This window comes from Kogia breviceps, chromosome 4 (genome assembly GCF_026419965.1).
Source record: "Kogia breviceps isolate mKogBre1 chromosome 4, mKogBre1 haplotype 1, whole genome shotgun sequence".
Taxonomy (NCBI): Eukaryota; Metazoa; Chordata; class Mammalia; order Artiodactyla; family Physeteridae; genus Kogia; species Kogia breviceps.
Genome location: NC_081313.1, coordinates 177,700,411 through 177,721,694, shown reverse-complemented (window position 1 = coordinate 177,721,694; position 21,284 = coordinate 177,700,411). Strand labels below are relative to the sequence as shown.

General features: G+C 56.3%; 2 protein-coding genes across 3 annotated transcripts; both read right to left on the bottom strand.

Annotated features, from left to right (window-relative positions):
* Positions 1 to 1,326: 1,326 nt before the first annotated feature.
* KHSRP (KH-type splicing regulatory protein) lies at positions 1,327 to 12,638 on the bottom strand. 2 transcript variants are annotated; one of them, XM_059063277.2, is made up of 20 exons: positions 12,241 to 12,596; positions 10,381 to 10,477; positions 9,706 to 9,744; positions 9,318 to 9,357; positions 8,350 to 8,399; positions 7,999 to 8,070; positions 7,158 to 7,215; positions 6,672 to 6,846; positions 6,393 to 6,491; positions 5,960 to 6,058; positions 5,721 to 5,823; positions 4,903 to 5,003; positions 4,666 to 4,810; positions 4,428 to 4,588; positions 4,238 to 4,347; positions 3,723 to 3,811; positions 3,437 to 3,637; positions 3,244 to 3,321; positions 3,002 to 3,162; positions 1,327 to 1,840 (listed from the first exon to the last, which is right to left on the bottom strand). In XM_059063277.2, the coding sequence occupies exons 1-20, from the start codon at positions 12,496 to 12,498 to the stop codon at positions 1,832 to 1,834; spliced, it is 2,145 nt and encodes a 714-aa protein (XP_058919260.1). In that variant the 5' UTR covers positions 12,499 to 12,596; the 3' UTR covers positions 1,327 to 1,831. The 2 variants fall into 2 exon arrangements, with proteins under 2 accessions (XP_058919260.1, XP_058919258.1); XM_059063275.2 differs by lacking the exon at positions 1,327 to 1,840 and having other exon boundaries at positions 2,703 to 3,162; positions 12,241 to 12,638.
* Positions 12,639 to 14,220: 1,582 nt separating this feature from the next.
* Positions 14,221 to 20,649, bottom strand: SLC25A41 (solute carrier family 25 member 41). The gene is given in 11 exon segments (XM_059063290.2): positions 14,221 to 14,841; positions 14,844 to 14,876; positions 15,680 to 15,827; positions 16,033 to 16,157; positions 16,160 to 16,197; positions 19,081 to 19,187; positions 19,378 to 19,473; positions 19,476 to 19,535; positions 19,986 to 20,158; positions 20,381 to 20,473; positions 20,476 to 20,649. Coding segments are annotated over 11 exon segments (1,092 nt in total). The 5' UTR covers positions 20,558 to 20,649; the 3' UTR covers positions 14,221 to 14,704.
* Between the last annotated feature and the right edge of the window lie 635 nt (positions 20,650 to 21,284).

Genomic DNA, 21,284 nt, shown 5'->3' with positions numbered 1-21,284 from the left:
GCCCTACAAGTGGGCTGACTGGGGGCCACCAAGGGGCACTCCCACTGGGGCAGGTCCCTGGTAAACCTGGAAGGTCATGGGGGCCATGAACGGCCCCACCTAGAGGAGGCGGCTGTTGCTGCTCCTGCTACTCAAGGCTGTGGGCCCAGATTCTGAGTGCGACTCCTGAGTTTTTCAGTGTTGGTATTTCAACCCTGAACCCCAGAGGAACACCCCAGGCAAACAGCACACCTCCACACGATCGCCCCTGCGCCCAACAGCTCAAGTGGCCTCTCAGACCCGACCGCCGTCCCATCTCCTGCCCTCGTCCTTAAGACTGCCACAAACCACTGGAACGGACCCCCTTCCTTTCAACAGGCCAGGTTTCCACCTCAGGGCTCACTAGCGAAACAGGCCACAGCTAGGTATGCCATCAGGGCCGGCTGAGTCCCGCAAGGCACGGCCGGCCATGGGTTTGCTGTGGTGGCAGGCTGTATCCATGGGAACACCTGTCCCGGGGGACCCTCCTGGGGGCCTTGCTCCCCACGTTCCCAGAGGCAGGAACGCTGGGGGAGGACTGCACCGCCGGGCCTCTGCCTGCTGCTCCCTTCCTACAAGACCAGGCGGCCAGTCTTTGGGGGGCCCACACCCCACTCTCATGGGCCAAGTTCCTCTTCAGCTTGTTTCCTCTGCAAACACAACTGCGGCCAGCACGCCGTTTTAGACAAAAAGCACTTTATTTAACCAAAAAAGGGGTGGGGGGCAGAGTTAGGAAAGCACAATGCGCCTGCAGAAAACTATCTTTTCTTATAATTCCGGTTAAAAAAAAAACCAAAAAAAACCAACACAACACAAAGCTTGTAATTTCCAATCACCGTCATCAGGCTTTTACAACATCTATAAAGAACAAACATCTGCTTCAAAACTCTACGGGGAGAGAAAGAGAGAGACGGCACCCGGCAGACACGGGGAGGTTTTGTTATCATTTATTTGTGAAGTTAAAAACGAGCGATAAAAAGTAAAAACTGCCATACAATTTTTTGTTTGTTTTGTTCTCAACTGTTTTCAGTTTCAATGTCCTCTTGAACCGATGAAACACGACAGACCAGTCCTGGGGGTGGGGGGTGGGGGGCGGGGGGCGGGAGGGGTGGGCGGCGGGGAAGCTGAGCTGGGGCAGGAGGAAGAGCGAGAGGAGGAGCAGAGAGGCTGAGCGAGGGGCTGCCTGGCGAGGGGCTGCCTGGCGAGGGGCTGCCTGACGCGGGGCGGGGGCGGGTTTTCCTGCGATACCAATACCTGGTTCATGGAATGTTCCAACTCTAACTACAAAAAAGAAATAGCAAGAGTGACTTTTTTTCCTTTTTAAAAGTTTATTTTAAAAACATGAAGAGGGCCAAGGGTGGTAGTAGGGAGTGAATGAATTGCTTTCTCCTGAAAGAGGCAGTGTCAGGAACGCTGGGGTGGGGCGGAGAAGGGGGGATGATAGAGATTTTTTTATATATATATATATAATTTTATAGGTTTGTTTTTGCTTTTTAATTTTTTTTTTTTTTTTTTTTTGCAGAGATTTAGTTCTCGCTATATTCTATTGGCTGGCTCAACATGAAAGATCCCAATTTTAAAAGAAAAAAAGCATGTGAGACACACAGAATGAGCGAGAGAGCGAGAGCCCGGCACTGCCTGTGCTGCGACCTCCAAGCCACTCACAGCGAGGGCTCCCCAGGCACCCCCCCCTTGGCAGCCATCGCTCTCTCGACAAACAAACGGAAGAAAAACAAACAAAAAGCCCCCAAACAGAAATGGAAAAAAAATAATAAAAGATTTTCACAGATGAAGAAGTTCACATTCATTCGATTCATTGAGCCTGCAGAGAGGGAAGAGATAGGAATTGGTCACTACGGGAGGGGAGGCGGGAGACTGGGGGACGGGGGCGAGGAGGGGGCCAGGAAGCCCCTCTCCCGAGCCTGTGGTGAGCGCAGGCCGAAGGATGTGTCTGTAGCTGTCTAGTCAGTGCTCCGGGGCTCGGCTGAAGTCAGACTGGCTCCCTGATGGAGGAGAAAGTGACACAAAGGAAGAAGAAGCAGGGAGAGAGGGAGGAAGGAAGGGAGGGAGGGAGGGAGGGAGAGAAAGAGAGAGAGAGAGAGACGGAGGGAGGGAGAGAAGCGCTCAGGGCTGGGAGCGGGGGAGGGGAGGGGAGGGGAGAGGAGGGGAGCGGGGGAGGGGGCCCTGTCTTCAGGAAGGAGGGCGGGCGGCCCGGCGGCCCGGCGCATCATAACACGACAGTCAGAGATCACGGTGTCCCCACAACACCCCTGTGAGGTAGGTTGGAAGGTGGCAGCGATCGTCATGCCCACTTCACAGACAAGACCAGGACACAAGGCGGGCACGGGAGCAGAGAGGCCGAGCCTGGGCGGAGCAGGAGGGCCCAGGCCCCTCGGCACCTCCCCACAGCCCACGGGAGGAGCCGCGGGAGGAGCCACAGCCAGGCCACGGCCCGAGCTGCACGGGGCCGCTTGCAGCACACACAGTCACTTGGACACGCGGGGAGAGATCGTGATTTCAAAAATAAAAGAATCAAAAGAACAAAAACCATGAAAGTAATGCAGAGAGGGGAAAAAATATCCGTTTTCTTCCCAAGTGGCCAGATTTTGAGTGAGTTAGCAGCCAGGATGGCGACCAGCATCTGAGCGGACGGCCTGCCCCCCACCCCCAGGACTACCCACCAGTTCAACAGTTCCTCCTTTTATTTGTTTCGCGCGGTCTCCCCCAGCATCATGACAGCGTTACACAGGAACAAGCGGGCCGGCGGAGGGAGGCCTCTTCGTTTAACCTCTGGACCCAGCACACACTTCCCTTGGCGCGTGGGGACTCCCGGAGACCTCTGGCCACGCGGCCCCCGCTGCAGGCATCAAGGACACACCCCGCAGGGGAAGGGATTTCCGGCGCTACCCACTAAGGCAGGATGGACGGTAGCCGGGGGTTGGAAGGAGAAAGGAGGAGGAGGAGGGTGGCAATTCCCACTTGCCTGCTGCTGTCCCTGCTGTGTGGGTGGAGGCTGGGGGCCGCCAGGACCTGGAGTCTGTCCGTAGTAAGCGGCTTGCTGTCTGTAATATTCGGCCCAGGCGGCACTGTAGTCCGGCTGGGAGCCTGGGGGTGCTCCCGGACCCCCTCCCGTGGCCACTTGAGCTGTGGGGGAGCAGAGGGCGGGTGAGTGTGGCCGGCACGAGGGCGAGCCCGGTCCTGCCCCCCGCGGCCCCGCCGGCTCACCCTGCTTCTTGTAGTACTCCTCCCAGGCCTTCGTGTAGTCCTGCTGCGGGGGTGCGCCGGGCTGCTGGGGCTGCTGGCCTGGGGACACAGGCCCCGAGGTCAGAGCCCAGCCTGGGGAGACGGCCACCCACCCGCCCACCGCTCGCTGGCCGAGCCGAGCCGAGCCGAGCCCCCGCGTGGCCCAGGCGCTCACCGATCTTCTTGTAGTACTCCTCCCAGGCCTTAGTGTAGTCCGACTGGCCAGCAGGTGGAGGCTGAGGGGGCTCGCCCTGGGTGGGCGGGGCCGCAGGGGCCGGTGCTGGGCCGGGCACGGGGCCTGGGGGCTGCTGGTAGTAGTGTGAGTAGTAGGCGGCCCAGGCGGCATTGGGGTCTGCGGCGGCAGCCGCGGCTTTATCTGCAGGAGGAGGACGTGTGGGCTGAGCGGTGGCCCAGAAGGCCGGCCCCCTCTCCGCCTGCCCTGGTCGGCTCCTTACACTTACTCGGGTCGTGAGGAGCAGGTGGCTGCCACTGAGGGTAGGTATTGCCCCAGCCCTGGGGTGGGTACTGGTGAGGAGGGGGGCCTCCAGCACTGCAGGACGAGAACGGGGAACACATGAGCCAGGCTGCTCCTGGGCCCCCACAGAGGATGGCCGCAGCTCGGACGGGGACCCAGAGCACCCCGAGTGGCGCTGTGGGTTCCTGGCCCAGGGGAGGGCATGACATGACCGATGCAAGCGCCGCAGGCTGTGTTGACTCAAGGAAGTGCAAGTCCCCAAGCGCACCACGCACGGATCTACGCGTGGGTGGAGACCAGGGGCAACACCTGCGGCATCTTTTAAGAATGTGTCTGTAAACAGGGGGCTGGCCGGGATCACCTCTGGGGCCAAACGCTCAGCACTTCCACGAGGCGGGGCTGGCCATCTCAGCGGAGGGGACGGACACAGGGTCCGCCAGTCTCCCTGCCAGCAGAGCCCTACCCCACCCCAAACCCCAGGGAGCCAGCAGGGATACTCACTGAGGGGGAGCCCCGGGTGGCCCCTGATTGAAGGGCCCGGGGTTGAAGGGTCCCATGGGGCCGGCAGGGCCTGGGCCCCCGGGGCCTGGGCCCACTGGGCAGAGGGGACCCTGGAGGAAAGAGAATCGGACAAGTCAGTGGAGTGGGAGAAGGACTGGGCCCAGGCCCCCAGAGCCCCTCCCCAGCCCACCTCAATCTTCTCCTCGATGAGCTGCTTGGCGTGGTCGATCTGCTGGGGTGAGCCCCGGATGATGAACAATTTGAAGTTGGGGTCCCCGTTGGGTGGCAGCTGCCGGGAGATCTCTACAAAGGCGCCCGTCTGCTGGTTTATGGCTTTCACGTTCTCACCACCTGCGGGAGCCACAGGCTGTGAAGGGAGGGTGGGAGGAGAGCGGGGGAGGGACGGAGCCCGTGGAAGGGCTACTCACCTCGGCCGATGACCAGCCCGCACTTGTGAGTGGGAATGGAGAAGGTCATCTCCCCACCGGGAGGGCCCCAGTTGCCTTGGCCTCTTCCTCGACCTCGGCCCCCTGGGGGCATGCCAGGACCCCCTGGAGGGCCCGGGGGACCACTCTGCAGGGCAGGGAGGAGACGGAGGATTAACACAGGAACCCAGCTTGGCCCCTCTGTCCCCACCAGCCCTCAGCACAGCCGACGTCACCCACCCTGAGGCTCTGGAGGAGGTCATTGATGATCCTCGCGGCGTGCTCACACCGGTCTGGGGGCCCCATTATGTGAGCTATCTTCTCGGGACCCGTCCCGTCATCTGAGGCAGCACACAGAGAACAAAAACGCAATTACAAGAGAAGCACAACTCCAAACCCCCGTAACACCGCCTCTTCAGGGTAGAAGCGGGGCCAGGCGAGGTGTCTGAAATATCTCAGCCTCCAAGTGCTGCTCGTCGCCCTCCACGGATTCGGGGGCCAGAAAGGCCGGCGGGCCCACACTGCCAGAGAAGGAAACCAACCAGCTAAGGCAGGGTGGCGGATGAGGCTTCTTTCTGCATCCGGTATCCCCCAGAACTAATGGATGCACTTGACAGAACTAAGACCTGACAACAAATCTCTCAAAAGCACAGAGGAGTCCCTCCTCCCCACAGACTGGCCACTCAGACACTCTCACTACGGTTGGCAGGAGCCCTGAGCTGGGGCCATGCAAGCTAATCCAGCCCAGGGGCCCCAGCGGCTTGGTCAGGAGAGCCCTTGGGCGGGGCAGAGGAAAAAGAGAATTTGACAGAAGAGAAAACATACTCCCCCCATCAACTTGGAAAGCCTGCCTGTCACCCACTTTCTCACGTGGCTGTCCCACCGGAGGGGAGACGATGAGGCATGTCCTGCTGGTCTAGGAGTAATGAGGCACGGCAGAGGCTCAACAGGCTAACCCTGGTGCTAAGCTACCTGCAGTGGACCCCAAGAGTGCTCCTCAGCGGACAGACCTGGTCAACATGTCCACATGCCCAGCAGACGCCCGGCTGGCCCCTGACCTTGTTTAAACTGTATCCGAACACCCGCGTCATTCTGGATCTTCTTGATCATCTCTCCGCTCCGGCCGATGACCACCCCCACAGAATGCCTGGGCACTGGCACCTGAGGGCGGGCGGGACGCAGGAGCGTCAGCTGGGCTCTGTCCCCAGCCTGCGGCCCTCTGCTGCCCGCTGGCCAACACCCCCCACCCCCCGCGCCCACCCTGGCACTCCATCCACCTGGGGAAGCCTGCACTCACATCGATGCCCCCGCCGATCCGGGATCCATACTCATTCCGGTCCCCAAAGCCACCCTGGTCACGCTCCCGAAGGATGTCCATCACCATCTCGCAGGCTTGCTGCAAACACATGAAGCACAGCACTCACGTAAGCACCGCCGCCCCACCGCGTGCCCAGGGGTCACGGGCCTAAGCTAAGGACCAACACACATGTGCCGAGCTCTTTATTCACTGCCCTAAGAGGCAGACGTGGTGAGCACCCCCATTTTCTGGAGTTTAGGCCACCTGCTCACATACAAACGGCCGGGAGGCAGAGTTCAGCAGAGAACAAGTCCTGGGCTGACTTCAAAGCCAGCGCTCTTGAAAACCTCTCCACTTGCATATGAATCTCCAGCTTACCTGCCTGCCCTCTCTCTGCCCCAGAACCCCTCGCCAGCCCCCAGGGTGCACTCACCTGTACTTTGTAAGGGTCTCCGATGATCCGGAGTGGTTTGTCCACGTTTGTGTTCTGGGATCCATCTTGGATTAAAATCATCTTGACTCCAGCCCGTTCCTTTACAGCCAAGGTTGAGAGTCAGTGCTGAGCTCTCAAAGGACTTTCTGAGGCGTGTGGGGGGCCGGGTGTGATCAAAAAGGATGAAGGACCCTGGCAAAGCGGCTGGGGGCAGTGGTGTGCAGACGCACAGCCCCAGGGAGGAAACTTTCTTGGGAGGGGAGGGGCCCACTCCCTTACCTGCAGCTGCTTAATCGTCTCTCCACCTTTGCCGATGACCAGGCCGGCCTTCCCTGCGGGGATCATGATCTCCTGCACCGTGCCATTCTGGCCCCCGTTGGCGTTGTCGTGGAACTGTCCTGGGGGGCCCCCACGACCCCGAGAGACGATGTCATCCAGCATCATCTTTGCTTTCCTGGGAAGGGGAAGAATGGGTGTCATCACCTGAGAGAGGACTGGCCTGGCAGCTCCACCCAGGTCCCAGGGAAGGCGATTCCAACCCACATGGTCTGACAGATGACAAATGGCCCTGTCCTCGGGGCTGGGGCTATTCAGGCCCAGGTTCCCCAGCTATCAGGATTCATGGGAATCATAGTGTCAGGACAGCCCCCTGGAGAGGGCAAGGCTTGAGAGACATGGTGTGGGAGTCACCCTCAACTTCAAAGGGATCCAGAGAGCTTCTGCCCACTCTCCTCGTCACACTGACAGGCCCAGCCAGGGACTTACTGCACAGACTCAGGGGCTCCTGTCAAGGACACGCTGCGCTCGGGTAGGCCACCGCTGTCTGGAGAGAAAAGAAGACAGGGTCAATGCCTTCTTGGGCCTGCAGACACCAGGACTTTCCATGGAGATGAGGAGACCTCCAGAACAATCAGTGGCTACTTCTGCCACCGTGCGGAGGCCTGACAGATCAATTTACCTCCCCAAACACTTGGGAGGCTGCTCTACACAAGGCCAAGGTCAGGAAGCTTACAATCCAGTAAGGGAGAAAAAACTTTTAGGAAAAAGAGATGAGATGGAAAGCAAGGCAGTTTCCAGAAAGTCCTAAACCTGGGCCCTGTCCATCACCACTGATGATGAGCAGCTTCCAGTCAATGAAGGGCATGGGTTAGGCAGGGAGAGCCCTCAGAAAGCCCTGCAAAGCAGGCACTTGCCAAGGAGCAGGCAGAACTGGACTTGAACCAAGGCCTGACCTCAGCTCTCCTTCCTAATGAGCTCCCCTGCCTCACACATTCCCGCCTGTTTTCCACCAGGTGTTTAGCTCAGGTGGCAACATGGTCAGAGCAGGGTCTGGGGTGCAGCTCCCTGTCCTGGATTCCAGCCCTCCCCGCTCACCAGAAAACCGAAGAAAATAAGAGTTGCAGCTACACCTCAAGGCGCCAGAGCCTAGCACATAAAACGTGCTCAATGAACACCAGCCCGTTTCACCTCTATCCAATCACGGCAGTCACAGGATTATGATAGAAAGCCCAAGAGCCTCCCCTGCCACCACTGCCCTGCCCAGCCCCGCTCAGCTCAGCTCAGTCCAGCCCAGCGCCTGTCCTGGCCCAGATCTGGCTTCCCATACCTGGAGAGATCTGCACTTTGCAGCCCGAATCCTGCTGGATTTTGTTAATCTGTTCGCCTCCTCTGCCAATGACTAGGTGGAGAAAAAGAACAAAAGCAGATTGAGGCAGGGAGCCTGGCACTGAGAAGACTGTGTGGAGGGGGTCCCGGCCCCACTGATGTTCGGAGGGTGGGGGTGGAGCAGCCAAGTTGAGAGCTCCGCTGTCCCCCTGGCCAGAGAGGATGGGGACAGAGAGAGCAGGAAATGGGCTCTTTCAGACCAGAGGTTCCTGGGCTGCCGGGGGCTCCTGGGAGACTGTCCCAGAGACAGGGGGATAATGGGCATCCCTGATTACGGCTGACCCACACTCACTTAGTCCCACCATGCCGTCTGGGACTCTGTACTCTTCTGTCATGGAAGTCCTGCAAAGAGAGACGACGAGAGTCAGCCTCAAGGAGGAGCGAAGTAGGGGGGAAGGAAGAGCCAGAGGGCCTCCTGGAGAAAGACCCCCAAAGCCACAGGCTCTGCCTTCTATGACATGGGGACCAAGCCCCCACAGGCCCAAGCAGTGCCTGACAATGCTCGGGGGCTCCCTCGGCCCACAGAAGATCACCCAACCTCTCGGGGCCTCAGTTTCTCCTTCTGGGCCATGAGAAGCTTGGTCTAGGGTGGCGTGAACCCCTGGACCAGTGCTGCCCCACCGACTCAGGGCAAGAAGAACTTGGGACACTTTCACAGAAATCTGATGGTGTCATCTGATGTCTATAAATTTTTTTTAAAAAATGGCTTTGTATCTTTTTCATTTCATTCTCCCAGTAAGTTGTTTTTACTGCATTTCACAAAACTTTAACCAATTAAAAAAAAAAAAAAAAAAAAAGAATAACAGGATCCTTCACAAAGGATTCTACGTCAGATTCAGTGAGGTCATTCTGGGGCAAAAAGGTAAGAAAGACTCTCCCCCCACCCCGACCCCCCGGCTCCTCCAGCTCTCAGGGAACAAGAATCTACGGCAGACAGATGAGAAGGCCAAGGTCAGTCCCCAGCCTTTTCTAGGAGGAGGGTAGCTGTGCTCCTACTGTCCCAAACAAAGGAAGCAAGAGGGCGCAGAGACGCCCTCCCTCATCACAGCTAACAGCCACAGCCCGGGCTCTGTACAGCCCCCAGACAGTAAGCACAAGGGACAAATGAGACTCCTTCTGCTTTTCGTCCCTTTCCCTGGTCGGCCAGCGGGCGATAAAGCCCTAAACGCTGTGGCCTCAGACAGAGCCCTCCCTCCAGTCGGTACAAAAGGCCAGAGATAGCGAGGAAAGAAATGACATGTTCTCCAACTCACAACTTACCTGGGGGGAGGATGGATGGGTCCGAGCTGAGAACTGATGGCTGCAGAGAGAAAATCCAAAGGAAAGATTGGCCTGGCTCCTCTTTGGGACCCCAAACACTGCCGGCCCCAGGCATTCCTGCCTGCACGAGGGGCAACTAGCACTGATCACAGTGCTTCCGAGCCTTCCCGAGTGAAAGCAATGGAGCCCGCCTCACAACCACACACACTTTGAGGTTTCTGCCTCAATTCCCAGGCTCTGGGTTCTCTAAAGCTCATGGACCCCAGAGGAACACCAAGAGCCTCCATGAAGGAGAGGTGTTGTCTGCTCAGTACTTCCAGCTCCCCACTGCTAGAAACCTCCTAAGATCCTGAAGCTGCCCTCTGCCTGTGTCACCCAGTGGACTTACAGTCTCCCTGGGAAGCCAGTTTCTTGCTCTCCGGTTGGTCTGTGAAAAGAAGAGGATGTCAGATGCGGCACCCACCCACCCACCCACAGCTGCCTCAAATCTGATGCTGGTGCCACATGTCCTGGAAGACAATCGTCCTGTCCCCCAGCCCCCACATCAGAGCCAGGACAGGAGAGTAGCAGAGATCAACCCCTGAGAGGGGCCAGACTTCATCAATTCCCCCCCCCACTGACACTCAGGAATAAGAAGCCCTTTGTAACAGGGGGAAAATTACGGTGGCACCCGAGTCCTTCCGGCTTAGGACCAAACCTGCCTTAGGGAAGTCAGACCGATCACTGAGTTGATATTCTGGGCTGCTCTGGATCACACTGCATGCCCCGGGGCCAGCCACACTGCACTGATGTGGGGCCTCGAGAGAACTGCCAACACTTCCCTAGCTTGGCAGGAGGGGAGGAACAGTCTTGAGAACTTACAACTTGGATCTGGTCACAATCAATCTGCCCTCCACTAAGCCACCTGATACCTCAGGATGGCAGCCCGAACAAAAAGAGACAACAAAGCTGGGATCGCTGAGGTTTTAAAAGACCAAAATGGCAGCACACTCCCCCCACTTTGAACCACATTCAAACAAAGGCACCTCACTCTCTCCCCACTGCCCCTCCAGCAGGTAGTTACCTCCATCTTCTAACTGCCTCTTTTGGCCTCCAAAACCAAAATCAGGAGTGCTGTTATTCACTGTTGTAGCGGCATCACCTCCAATTTTGGCTGCGATCTAGAAATGAAGTTGTAAGCAGAGAAGAATTACCACCCAAAACCTCCCTCCAATGGTGCTCAGATCGACTTTTCTGGTTCATTAAACCCAACAGGTCTTGCTGTCTGGCCTGGGAGTGGCTTCCCCCAGATTTGGGTAAGAGCCTGTGGGTTAAGACCTAGAAAAACTTTTTACCCAAAGCCTCAGAGTTCAAGAGTTATTCAGGAATTTCAAGACTCCTTTTTCTCTATGAGATTTGTGCCTAAATTGTTCGTGGCCAGAGTGTAATCCACACTGACTTGTTCTAGGGGTGAAAGGAACAGAAGTTCAGGTGCCAGGGAAGGTCCTCAGGGCCCCTCCTCCAGGGAGAACTTTCAGACATTCCCTTGCCCAAGCTCCTGGTCCTCTGGGATGCTGAAGAACACAATTTTCCTTCATCTCCCTCACCCTCAAAATCTTCACATTTGTTCAACAAATCTTAGGAAAGTTTTTGCTTCAAGGCATCTGAAACCCTCATTTTGACCAAAACAGAAGACCTTTCTCGGAACACATGTTACATTTCAGACACATGAACAGCAACGTCAAATAAACTCCAACCCAAGAAATTTAAGACCAGAGTCTGCTGGTAGAATCATTATAAGTTTTCCAAAGAAACACAAGCCATGAGCTGAGGATCTACCTTTTCACCTCTAAAACTTTTTTTTTTTTTTTAAACACTTTGAGCCAAAGCTTTTGGGATGCCTAGATGGGGCCTTTTCCCACCCCAAATGACAGCACCAACTCCCCTTGTTATAGTTGCTTCTCAATCAAGACAGTTTTGGGGCAACCAGATCAAGTTCAGCTTAGAACCCTATCCCACCCCAGAGGTGAAAGCCACAGATCAAGTTCAGCTTAGAACCCTATCCCACCCCAGAGGTGAAAGCCACAGACCACGCTGGGAGGGAAAGAGGGCATTCCCCTAACGGGACCTCCCACTGTGTCCTGGAGGTTTTGGGACAAACCTGAGTGAGAAAGCACTCAATGGCCTGAGCCGGGTCAGCCCCCTTTTGAAAGGTCAACAGTCCTAACTTTCTATGGGCCTCCTCCCCTCAGACCATGCGGAGGCCGAAATGGAGCGGGGAGGTCACACACCAGCATGTGACACCTCCATGCAGTCATCATGCCCTAAAACACAGTGATGGGACCCTTCCCTTCTCTCCCCAAAAGAGACAGACCATGCTTTCAAGTCACCAGAAGCATCAAAAAGAGCCAGTCCCCAGGCCCACCCTCCCCATTTCAACTAAGTACTTGGCCACTGCCTGGCAGCCAAAGGGTCCCCTTTCCACTTTCCAGGCTCAAGAGGACTTTTCTTCCCCCCCACCCCCGAAGTCCCTCCTTCCTGGGGAGCAGGCAGAAATGGGACCGGGTTGGGGGCAAACAGTGCTCTTTACCCTGATGGGGAGGTGGGGGTTCAGCAAGACCTCCCTGGGAAGGCGAACCCCCTGCTTCCAGAAGTGGAGAATGTCCTAACGGGGGAGGGAAGTCCCCAAGTGAGTCCCCGCGCTCCAGGTACCCTGCACACCCAGGGGCCGCTCTTGGGTGAACCCCAGACGACCCTTCCCCCTGCAGGGGGTCACCCCCGGTTGGGGGGGGGGCCACTCCAGGTGTCTGGGGAGGCCCAGGCCGCCGCCCACCGCCCCACGTGACCCCGCGGCGGCCCCGCCCCCCCGCGACCCCGCGCGCGCACGTGACCCCGCCCCCTCCCCCGCCCGCGCGCGCGCCCCTCAGGCCCGCGGCCTCCTCACCTGGCGGGCCCGCTGCACTGCGTCTGCGAAGGCGTCCTTGCGGATTCCCGGGCCACCCCCGCCAGGCGGCTGCGAGGGGCCCCCGGCTGACCCTCCGCCCGGGCCGCCGCCGCCTGGACCGCCGCCGCCCCGGTCCCCCGCGCCCGGTGGGCCCGACGGCGGGCCTCCTCCGGCACCCCCGGCTCCTCCGGACCCCCCGCCCCCGCCGGCGGGTGGCGGCGGCCCGGGCGGGGGTCCTCCCGTGCTGTAGTCCGACATGGCGCGGCGGGGCCGGGCCTGGCGCGGAGGCTGAAGCTGAGGAGGCGGCGGCGGCAGCAGCGGCTCAACGCGGGAACAAGGCCTCGCTCCACACGGCCGCGGAGCACTCTGGGAACCCAGCGGCTGGAAAGACGACGAGGGGGGAGAGGGACGCCCCCTCCCGACGCCGGCTTGACGGACGGCGCCCCCGGGCCAATGGAAGGCGGCTGCTGCTCCCGGAACACCAATCACGGGCTCTGGAGGCGAGCGACCAATCGGAGTGCCGCGAGGGGCAGTGGGCGGGAGGCGCCGCGAGATCGACAGCTTTCCGAGGCAGTGGGCTGCGGGCTGCCGGCGTTGTGAGGGCAAATCGAGGAGATCCGAGAAGACCCGAGGCCCAATGAAGCGGGAGTTCCAGAATCGGTGGGCGGCTTCAGAACAGGATTGATGGCTCCGAAGAGTCAAGTGGACAGGAAGGAGGGATCTGGCGAAAGGCTTCTTTGAACGGCTGGGCGGGCGACCGGCGAGATAGTCGTCTGCGCAAACCAATGAGTACACATGGAAGGAGGTTTTTCTAGAGATTGGCAATCAACGTATCCAGTCTTTGAAGAGATCTGTGTGATGCGCTTGCGTTTGGACTGAATTACTTTCGGTCTTAACCAGAATCCTTTTCTAGTCCTGTCTCTAAGCCAATGGTTGAGTGGCGGGGGCGGGCGTAAGGTGACTGACACCTCTCCTGACAAATGGCAATGAAGGAAATAAAGGTGCTTCGTTTTGGTGGGAGCCAGTGGAAGCGCAGCTGCATTGGGGCGGGGCCGGCCACCAGACGGCGGGAGGGGATTAGCCGTAGCCGGATTGAATGGCAGCCGACGTGGGCATTGGTGACCGGCTGCCGGAATTCAGGCCTGACGTCTGGGTTAGCGCCTCAGGAACCTGGCTTGGGTAGGCCATGCACGTGGCCTGCTTGAGGCCTTGGAGACGGGTGCTTCCGGGGGTGGGGTGGCCCCAGAGCAAGAGGAAACCGAGGGATCCTCTGTACCCCCTCTCCTCTCTCCACCCAAGGATCTAGAGCCCCCACTTCTCTTCCAGCACTCACGGAACCAGCTCTCCTCCCGAACTAAAGGGTCTAGGGCCTTTGGTTTCCTCCCAGGACCGAGGGATCCCAGACTCTAATTCCACACCCCACACCCGCTTCACATAAGGTCTTTGGATCCGATCTCCAAGCTCTGATCCTAGGCCCTCAATTTCTCTCCTAGACCTAGGCATCTTCCAGGCTTCCAATTCCCATTCAGGACTGAGGGGCCTAAGGTACCTATTGTCGCTCCAGGACCCAGGGATCCAGATACCCAGCTCCTTCTTAGACCCAGGGTATTCCAGGTTCCCAGCTTACCCGCTGGACCCAGGTATACCGGGTCCCCACTTCTCATCCTAGACCCAGGATTCCACGTCCCTAGCTCACTTCCTGGAACCAAGGATTCCAGGTCCCTAGCTTTCTTGCTGGACCCAGGGAGTCCTAGTTCTGTCCTAGACCCAGAGATTACAGATAACCAGCTCCTCTCTTGGACCCAGGTATAACAGATCCCCAGTTGCCCTCCTGGACCCAGGTATCCCAGACACGTCCAGCAGAAACCGTCACTTTATTCCTGGTTGTCACCACATTCACAAGTCACAGCGAGTCAGACTGGAGTCCAAACTAGTCCCAGGCTGCACCCTGTGGGGGAGGCTCCAGGAATCTTCTTTTTTTTTTTAAAAAAAAAAAAAAAAGTTATTTGTTTAATTTATTATTTTTGGCTGCATTGGGTCTTCGTTGCTGCACACAAGCTTTCTCTAGTTGCGGCGAGAGGGGGCTACTCTTCGTTGCGGTGCACGGGCTTCTCATTGCGGTGGCTTCTCTTGTTGCAGAGCATGGGCTCTAGGCACGCGGGCTCAGTAGTTGTGACTCGCGGGCTCTAGAGCGCAGGCTCAGTAGTTGTGGCACATGGGCTTAGTTGCTCCATGACATGTGGGATCTTCCTGGACCAGGGGTTGAACCCATGTCCCCTGCACTGGCAGGTGGATTTTTAAACTCTGAGCCACCAGGGAAGTCCCTCCAGGAATCTTCTGACCCAGGCCCCCAGCCTGCTTCTGACAAAAACCACCCTGGGTCCCAAGCCTGGAGTGTTCTTTGGGGCCAGGGAACACTGGATCCTCCTGTCCATTTCTGCCCAGGGTATGCCGAGTTCACTGCTTATACGCCCAGGGTCTTCTTCGTGGCTTCGTACACCACGTAGCTGATGCCACCTGCTGGCAACACCTTCAGTAACGTGGGGGTCATGCCTCTGTACAGCCCCGGGCAGCCCTGCTGGTCCAGGATCCGCTGAAGACTCCACGCATGGTGAGGTTCGAACCCTCCACGGTGTCTGCGGGGACAGTGGCAAGCTCAGAGCCTGGGCCAGAGATGACTGGGCATCCTGGAGGGGGGCACGGGCTGGAAAGTTGGGTGGGGGCAGTGAAGCCAGGAGCAAGAGGTCTGGGTGTCAGTTGGAAAGAAGTTTGGAAGACTTTTAGAGGAAACTGGTCAATTTGGGGAGAGTGAGGGGTAGGAATTTTCAGGATTTGTTGTAGGGAACATCTTAGAAAACATTCCAACTTACAAGATCTGCTAGAGATTTGGGGATTGTGCTAAGGGGTAGTTTGGGGACATTTTCAAGATCAGGGTGGTGGGCTAAGGACCTGTTTGGATCTTTGAGGATTTGTTTAGGGGTTTGAGAGCCCCTTTGGGGGGTGGTCACATTTGGGGAGTTCCCAGGATAGTGCAGCAGGTGGTTATGAGTTTGGGGATGTCTCAGAGTCAGATTTGGCAAATTTGGAAACGGTTTGACTTCTGGAGTCAATTGAGGGCTGGGTCCGATGTGGAGAAGTTGGGAGGTCATTTGGGGACTATATGTCTTGAGGTCAGTATGGGGCCCTGAGTCACATTCAAGGAGGTTTGTGGGAGTCATTTGGGAGCTGGATGTTCGCTTTAGTGATGTGCAGGGTTAACTGAAGGGCTGGGATCAGATTTGGGGGTGAGTGTAAGTTTTGGTGGGTTCAGAGGTCAGCAGAGGTGGCCGGGATCAGATATGGAGAGTTTAGGAGTCAGTCTGGGGGGGGATGAGAAAGTTCAGAGAGCGGAGGCAAGGTGGGGAGGGGCATGCGAGGTCGCCTCTAGGGCCAGGCTGACCTTGGGCTTGCATCCTGGTGCGCACCGAAGTCAGTGGGTAACTGGCCATCTGGCCACAGGTTGTGGACAGTGTCACGGACGACATACTGACCGGGCCACTGGGGTCCTCCATGTCCCTGCCTGACTTCAGCCGGAGACACCTGAGCATCTACAAGAGAAAAAGGACAGGAGAGGGACTTCCCTGGTGGGCCAGTGGTTAGGAGCCCATACTTCCACTGCAGGGGCACGGGTTCGATCCCTGGTCGGGGAACTGAGGTCCCACATGCCACATGGCCAAAAAAAAAAAAGAATAAAAGGCCAGGAGGAAGCTCTCTACAGGCCTGCCCTGACACCCCCCTCTGCGGGACTCACACCTCGTAGACGGCCAGGTCGGTGCAGGCGTAGGGAATGACGCCAAGCATGGGTGGGTAGCCGCGGTAAAGGGCGCGGGTGCCCTCCTGCTCCACGGTGTGCCTGGCGCAGTCCAGCAGCCCCTTTACTGGCCAGTCCGGCACAGGGTCAGCTGTGTCTTCAGCACCCGGGGAGGATGAGGAGTGAGGTGGCTTGTTTGATCTGATCCTCTCAGTGACCCCCAACCATGGCCACTGTCCCCATCTACACAGGAGGAAACTGCTCAGGGACGCACACAGCTGAGTTTCAAACTCGGATGCCTTGGCCTGTATGTGCTCTCAGCCCAAGAGGGTGAGGGAGGGACTTCCCTGGCGGTCCAGTGGACGCGGGTTCGATCCCTGGTCGGGGAACTAAGATCCCGCAGGCCGCATGGCGTGGCCAAAAAATTTTTTAAAAAAAAAGGGTGAGGGAAGAGATGTGAGCCGGGTGGGGTCTGCTGCAGCTCTGCCCTAACGCCAGCCAAATGTAGTGCTGTGCAAGCGTGGACCCCAGGTAGCCAGATCTGCCAATTTTCTGAAAGAAGCCAGTTACTGGAATTTTTATGAAATGCCCCAATATCAAAATATTGGCAGCTCTACAATCGTGCAAAAGACAGCACACCGAGTGTGGTAGGCAAAATTCTAAGGTGGTCCCCAAGATTTCCATCCCCCTGATAGCATGATCTATTTAATGCCCTCCCTCCTGCCCTTGAGCTACTGAAGCCCACATGCCTAGAGACCTGTGAATAATGTGATGGGCTGTCACTCCCCTCGGTCAGGTTACACGATATGACAAAGCTGAAGGGATTTTGCAGATGTAATAAAGCCCCTAACCAGTTAAGCAAGAGAAATCGTCCTGGGTGGGCCTGACCCAATCAGGAGAGCCCTTTAAAAGAGAGTCTATTGCCAGAGACAGAAGGCGTCAGAGAGATTGGAAGCATCAGAAACACTCTCGGGTTGTTTCTTTTCTCTTTTTTTATGCCATGTCACAGCTTGTGGGATCTTAGTTCCAGGGATCGAAGCCGGCCCTCGGCAGTGAAAGTGCAGAGTTCTAACCACTGGACCATCAGGGAATTCCCTCGGGTTGGTCTCAAACAAGCAAACTGTTATGGAGAGGATCACATGGCAGGAAACAGTGGGTGGCCTCCAGGAGCTGAGGACCTCGGTCCTACAATCGTAAGAAAATGAATCCTGCCAACAACCAGGGAGTTTCCCAGAGGACCGCAAGCCTCAGATGGGTTCATTGGTAGCCCAACTGACACCTTGATTTCCACCTGATCAAACCCTGAGCGGAGGACCCGACTAGCCAGTGCCCAGACGTGACCCACAGAAACAATGAGATAATAAATCTGTATCATTTTAAGCTACTGAGTGCAGTAATTTGTTATGCAACAATCAAAACCAAAAACACTTCACAGATGCAAACTGTTGTATACAGAATGGATAAACAGTAAGGTCCTGCTGTATATAGCACAGGGAACTATATTCAATGTCCTGTGATAAACCATAATGGAAAAGAATATATATATAAAGAATGGGGACTTCCCTGGTGGCGCAGTGGTTAAGAATCCACCTGCCAATGCAGGGGACACGGGTTCGAGCCCTGGTCCAGGAAGATCCCACATGTCACGGAGCAACTAAACCCGTGCACCACAACTACTGAGCCTGCTCTCTAGAGCCCGCGAGCCACAACTACTGAAGCCCGCGTGCCTAGAGCCCCTGCTCCGTAACAAGAGAAGCCACCGCAATGAGAAGCCCAGGCAGCGCGACGAAGAGTAGCCCCCTCTCGCCACAACTAGAGAAAGCCCATGCTCAGCAATGAAGACCCAAAGCAGCCAAAAAAAAGAAACAACCAGACAAGGGCAAGAATTATGTGGAGAAAACTTAAAAGACCATTAAAGAGCAAAAAAGGAGACTTGAACAAATGGAAATGTTCTCGGATATGTAGAACCGATATTATACGGATGGCAATAATCTCTAAACTCAACTATGAATTGAACATCATTCCAGTAAAAAACAAATACCGGTAGGTGATTTTGTGCTCTGAACGAGGTGCATTGCTTCTTACGTTTGAATGGAAAAACTCGAACAGAGAATAGCTTGGAAAACTGATAAAGAAGAGAAGGGATGGAAAATAATAAGACATAATATCAAGCCTCAAAAATTAAACACGGAGCTGGGACTTCCCTGGTGGTCCAGCGGTTAAGACTCCACGCTTGCAGTGCAGTGGGTGCGGGTTCAATCCCTGGTCGGGGAACTAAGATCCCACGGGCCCCGTGGTGCGGCCAAAAGAAGAAAAAATGGTGGGGCAAAACTACCTAGACAGTAACATGATCAGTGGTCCCCAAGGACTGGGGGAAGGAGGGAGGGGTTAATAGGTATAGTACAGAGACTTTTTACGGCAGTGAAATTATTCTGTGTGATGCTATTATGGTGGCTGCTTGTTGTCAAAACCCATAGCAAGTACAACACAAAGGGCAACCCTGATGTCAACTCTGGGCTTTGGTTAATAATAATGTATCAATATTGGCTCATCAATTTTAACCAAAGTACTTACTACCGAAATGCAAGATGTCAATGATAGTGGAAACTGTATATGTGCGAGAGGTATATGGAAACACTGTACTTTCTGCTCAATTTTTCTGTAAACCTAAAACTGTGCTACAAAATAAAGTCTATTCACTAAAAAAAAATAAATTGAAAGATAGTAGTGCATGAAGAGACCCCAGAGCGACAAGAAGAGAAAGGTCAGAAATAAACCCCAATATATACAAATATAGGTAATTTACCCAATTTAGTAAATTACAATTGTGGCGTCTTGGGTCATTGCTGGGGGAAAGGAGAGGACCCATTCAGTAAATAGTGTTGAGGTCACCAGGTAGCCATCCGGAATACAAGTTCGATACATATCCTACATGAAGAGGGAGAGGGGGAAGAGGTGGAGGAGGAGGGGGAGGGGAAGGGGAAGGAGGAAGCGGTAGCAGCTGCCACCTAATCATGTTTCATCTTCTATGGGGCAGATATTCTCTTACCTCCATGGGGTTGATGAGCGTCTGGAGAGTGGCCACAGCCAGGGAGCTGGCAAGGAGACGTTCCTGAAAGGGTGGGGACTCGTGCACTCCGCAGAAGTAATTATTACACTGGGACAGGAGAGAGGAAAGTGGGAGAATAACTAACCTTCCTTCCTTCCTGAAACTCATCCAGGGGAAGAGGTCTGGGACCTGGAGGATGAACGTATGTCTTGGATAAGGATATGGGCTTTGGGGGTCATGGGTACAGGAGAGGTGAGGGCTTGAGGGTGGGGCTGGGCAAAGCAGACCATCCCCCCACATGTTCAAAGACAGAGAACTTGATGGTGTACTCCGGGGCGATCTTTAGTACGTTGATACCATTGCCTCTTCACAGGAAGCACACACACACACACACACCCCGCCCCCGCTCCGTATACCTCCCAGCAAATTCATGAAATTTGTCTTGGAGGAGTAGACCTGAGGATACGGAGGCCCCTGGCCCTCTGAGGAGCCCTCCACCCCTTCTCCATCCCCATCCCAGCCTGGAGCTCAACCTCTCGGGTCTCCAGCTGCCCAACTCCAAACCTACCCCCTCCCATCCCCGTTCCTTCTTCAACGCCTTCCTTCGCTAGTCACAGAATTCTCTAAAACGACCCAGACCCAAACCCAACCCCTACTCACATTCCCATCTCATCCCTCATCTTCTCCTCCTCTCCAGTCCTATTTTGTCTTCAAAGACCCCATCCTCAGTTCTCTGAAGCTCACCCCAATCCTTGTCTCTGGCACCATCCTCTCGACTCCGACCCCTGTCCCCGCCCCGCCCTCATACCTGTTTCCGGTTACACCCTCGTCGCCATCCTGAACTCCATCAGCTCCACTTCCGCCCACCCCCATCCCAACAGCTCCAGCGCCATGTTCCCCATGCACCTGCATGTACACCCTGGCACGGTCCAGAGGGGCCGTGCCCGTGTGAGACACCGCCCCAGCCATGGCTCCCGAGAGGAGAAACTCCCACAAGTCTCCCTCATTATCTACCTCCACAATAGCCGTGGGGACCATCAACTGCTCTCCAGTGTCCAGCGCCTGCAGGACAGACCCGGCTGCCACCCCCACTCAGCCAGGCTGGAGCTCCTTCCCCAGACACATCTCCAGAACCCCCTCCCAGTCCAAGGCCTACCCGGTCCTGGCTGCTTCAAGGTGGCATTCCATCCAGGTCTGCTGGGAGAGGAGCGGGCCATGCAGAGGGGTGGGCAGCGTACCCTTCTCCCCTTGCCGTCCTGGCTGGAAGTGCTGGGAGGCCAATTGTGCCCAAACTCAGCTGCTGTGTTGGGAGATGCTCAGTTTGCTTTCAGGCACATGCCCAAACACGTACCCATATACGTGGCTACAGCCCAGCGTCAAGGAGGGAGGTGGGTTTTGGTGAGTAAGGACTTGACCCTCTTAAACAGGGTCTGGACCCTCGAGCAAGGCTTCTGACCTGCCTCAGGTTGGGCTCCCATGGCAGCTGGAGGGTCAGGACACTTAGGTTCACATCTCTGGTGAGAAGTTTGCCCATCCAGCAACCATGTGGGAGGGGCTCCCTGTACATTTGGGTCCCAGGGGATGATGAGGTCACAGAGGCCCTTGTGAGCTCACTGCATATGAGACAGAGTGTCTCCCCCCCCCACCAAAGGTCCACATCCCAATCCCTCTAAACATGTGAACGTGTTACGTTACATGGCAAGGGGTAGGGGGTGGATTAAATTTGCAGATAGAATTCGGGTTCCTAACCAGCTGATGGAGAGATGGAAAGATTGTTCTGGATTAACCACAGGGGCTCAATGTAATCTCACGAGTCCTTCAACAGGGAAGAGGGAGTCAGAACCATCAGTGTTAGAGGGACTGGTTGTGAGAAAAGATTCCACTGGCCACTGCTGGCTTTGAGGATGGAGGAGGGGGCCACGAGCCATGGAATGCAGGTGGCCTTTAGAAGCTGGAAAAAAACCAGTCGGCAGATTCTGCCCTGGAGCTTCCAGAAGGAGCCAGCCCTGCTGACAGCTAGATTTTAGCCCAGTGAGATCCGTGTCAGGCTTCTGACCTCCACGATAATATTTTAAGCCACCAAGTTTGTGGTCCTTTGTTACAGCAGCCATCAGAAACTAACACACTACGTTTCGTTGTCATGGCAAGAGGAGATGGAAGTGGGGGAGAATGGGAAGGCTCTGGAGCTCTGGGAGAGAGAGACAC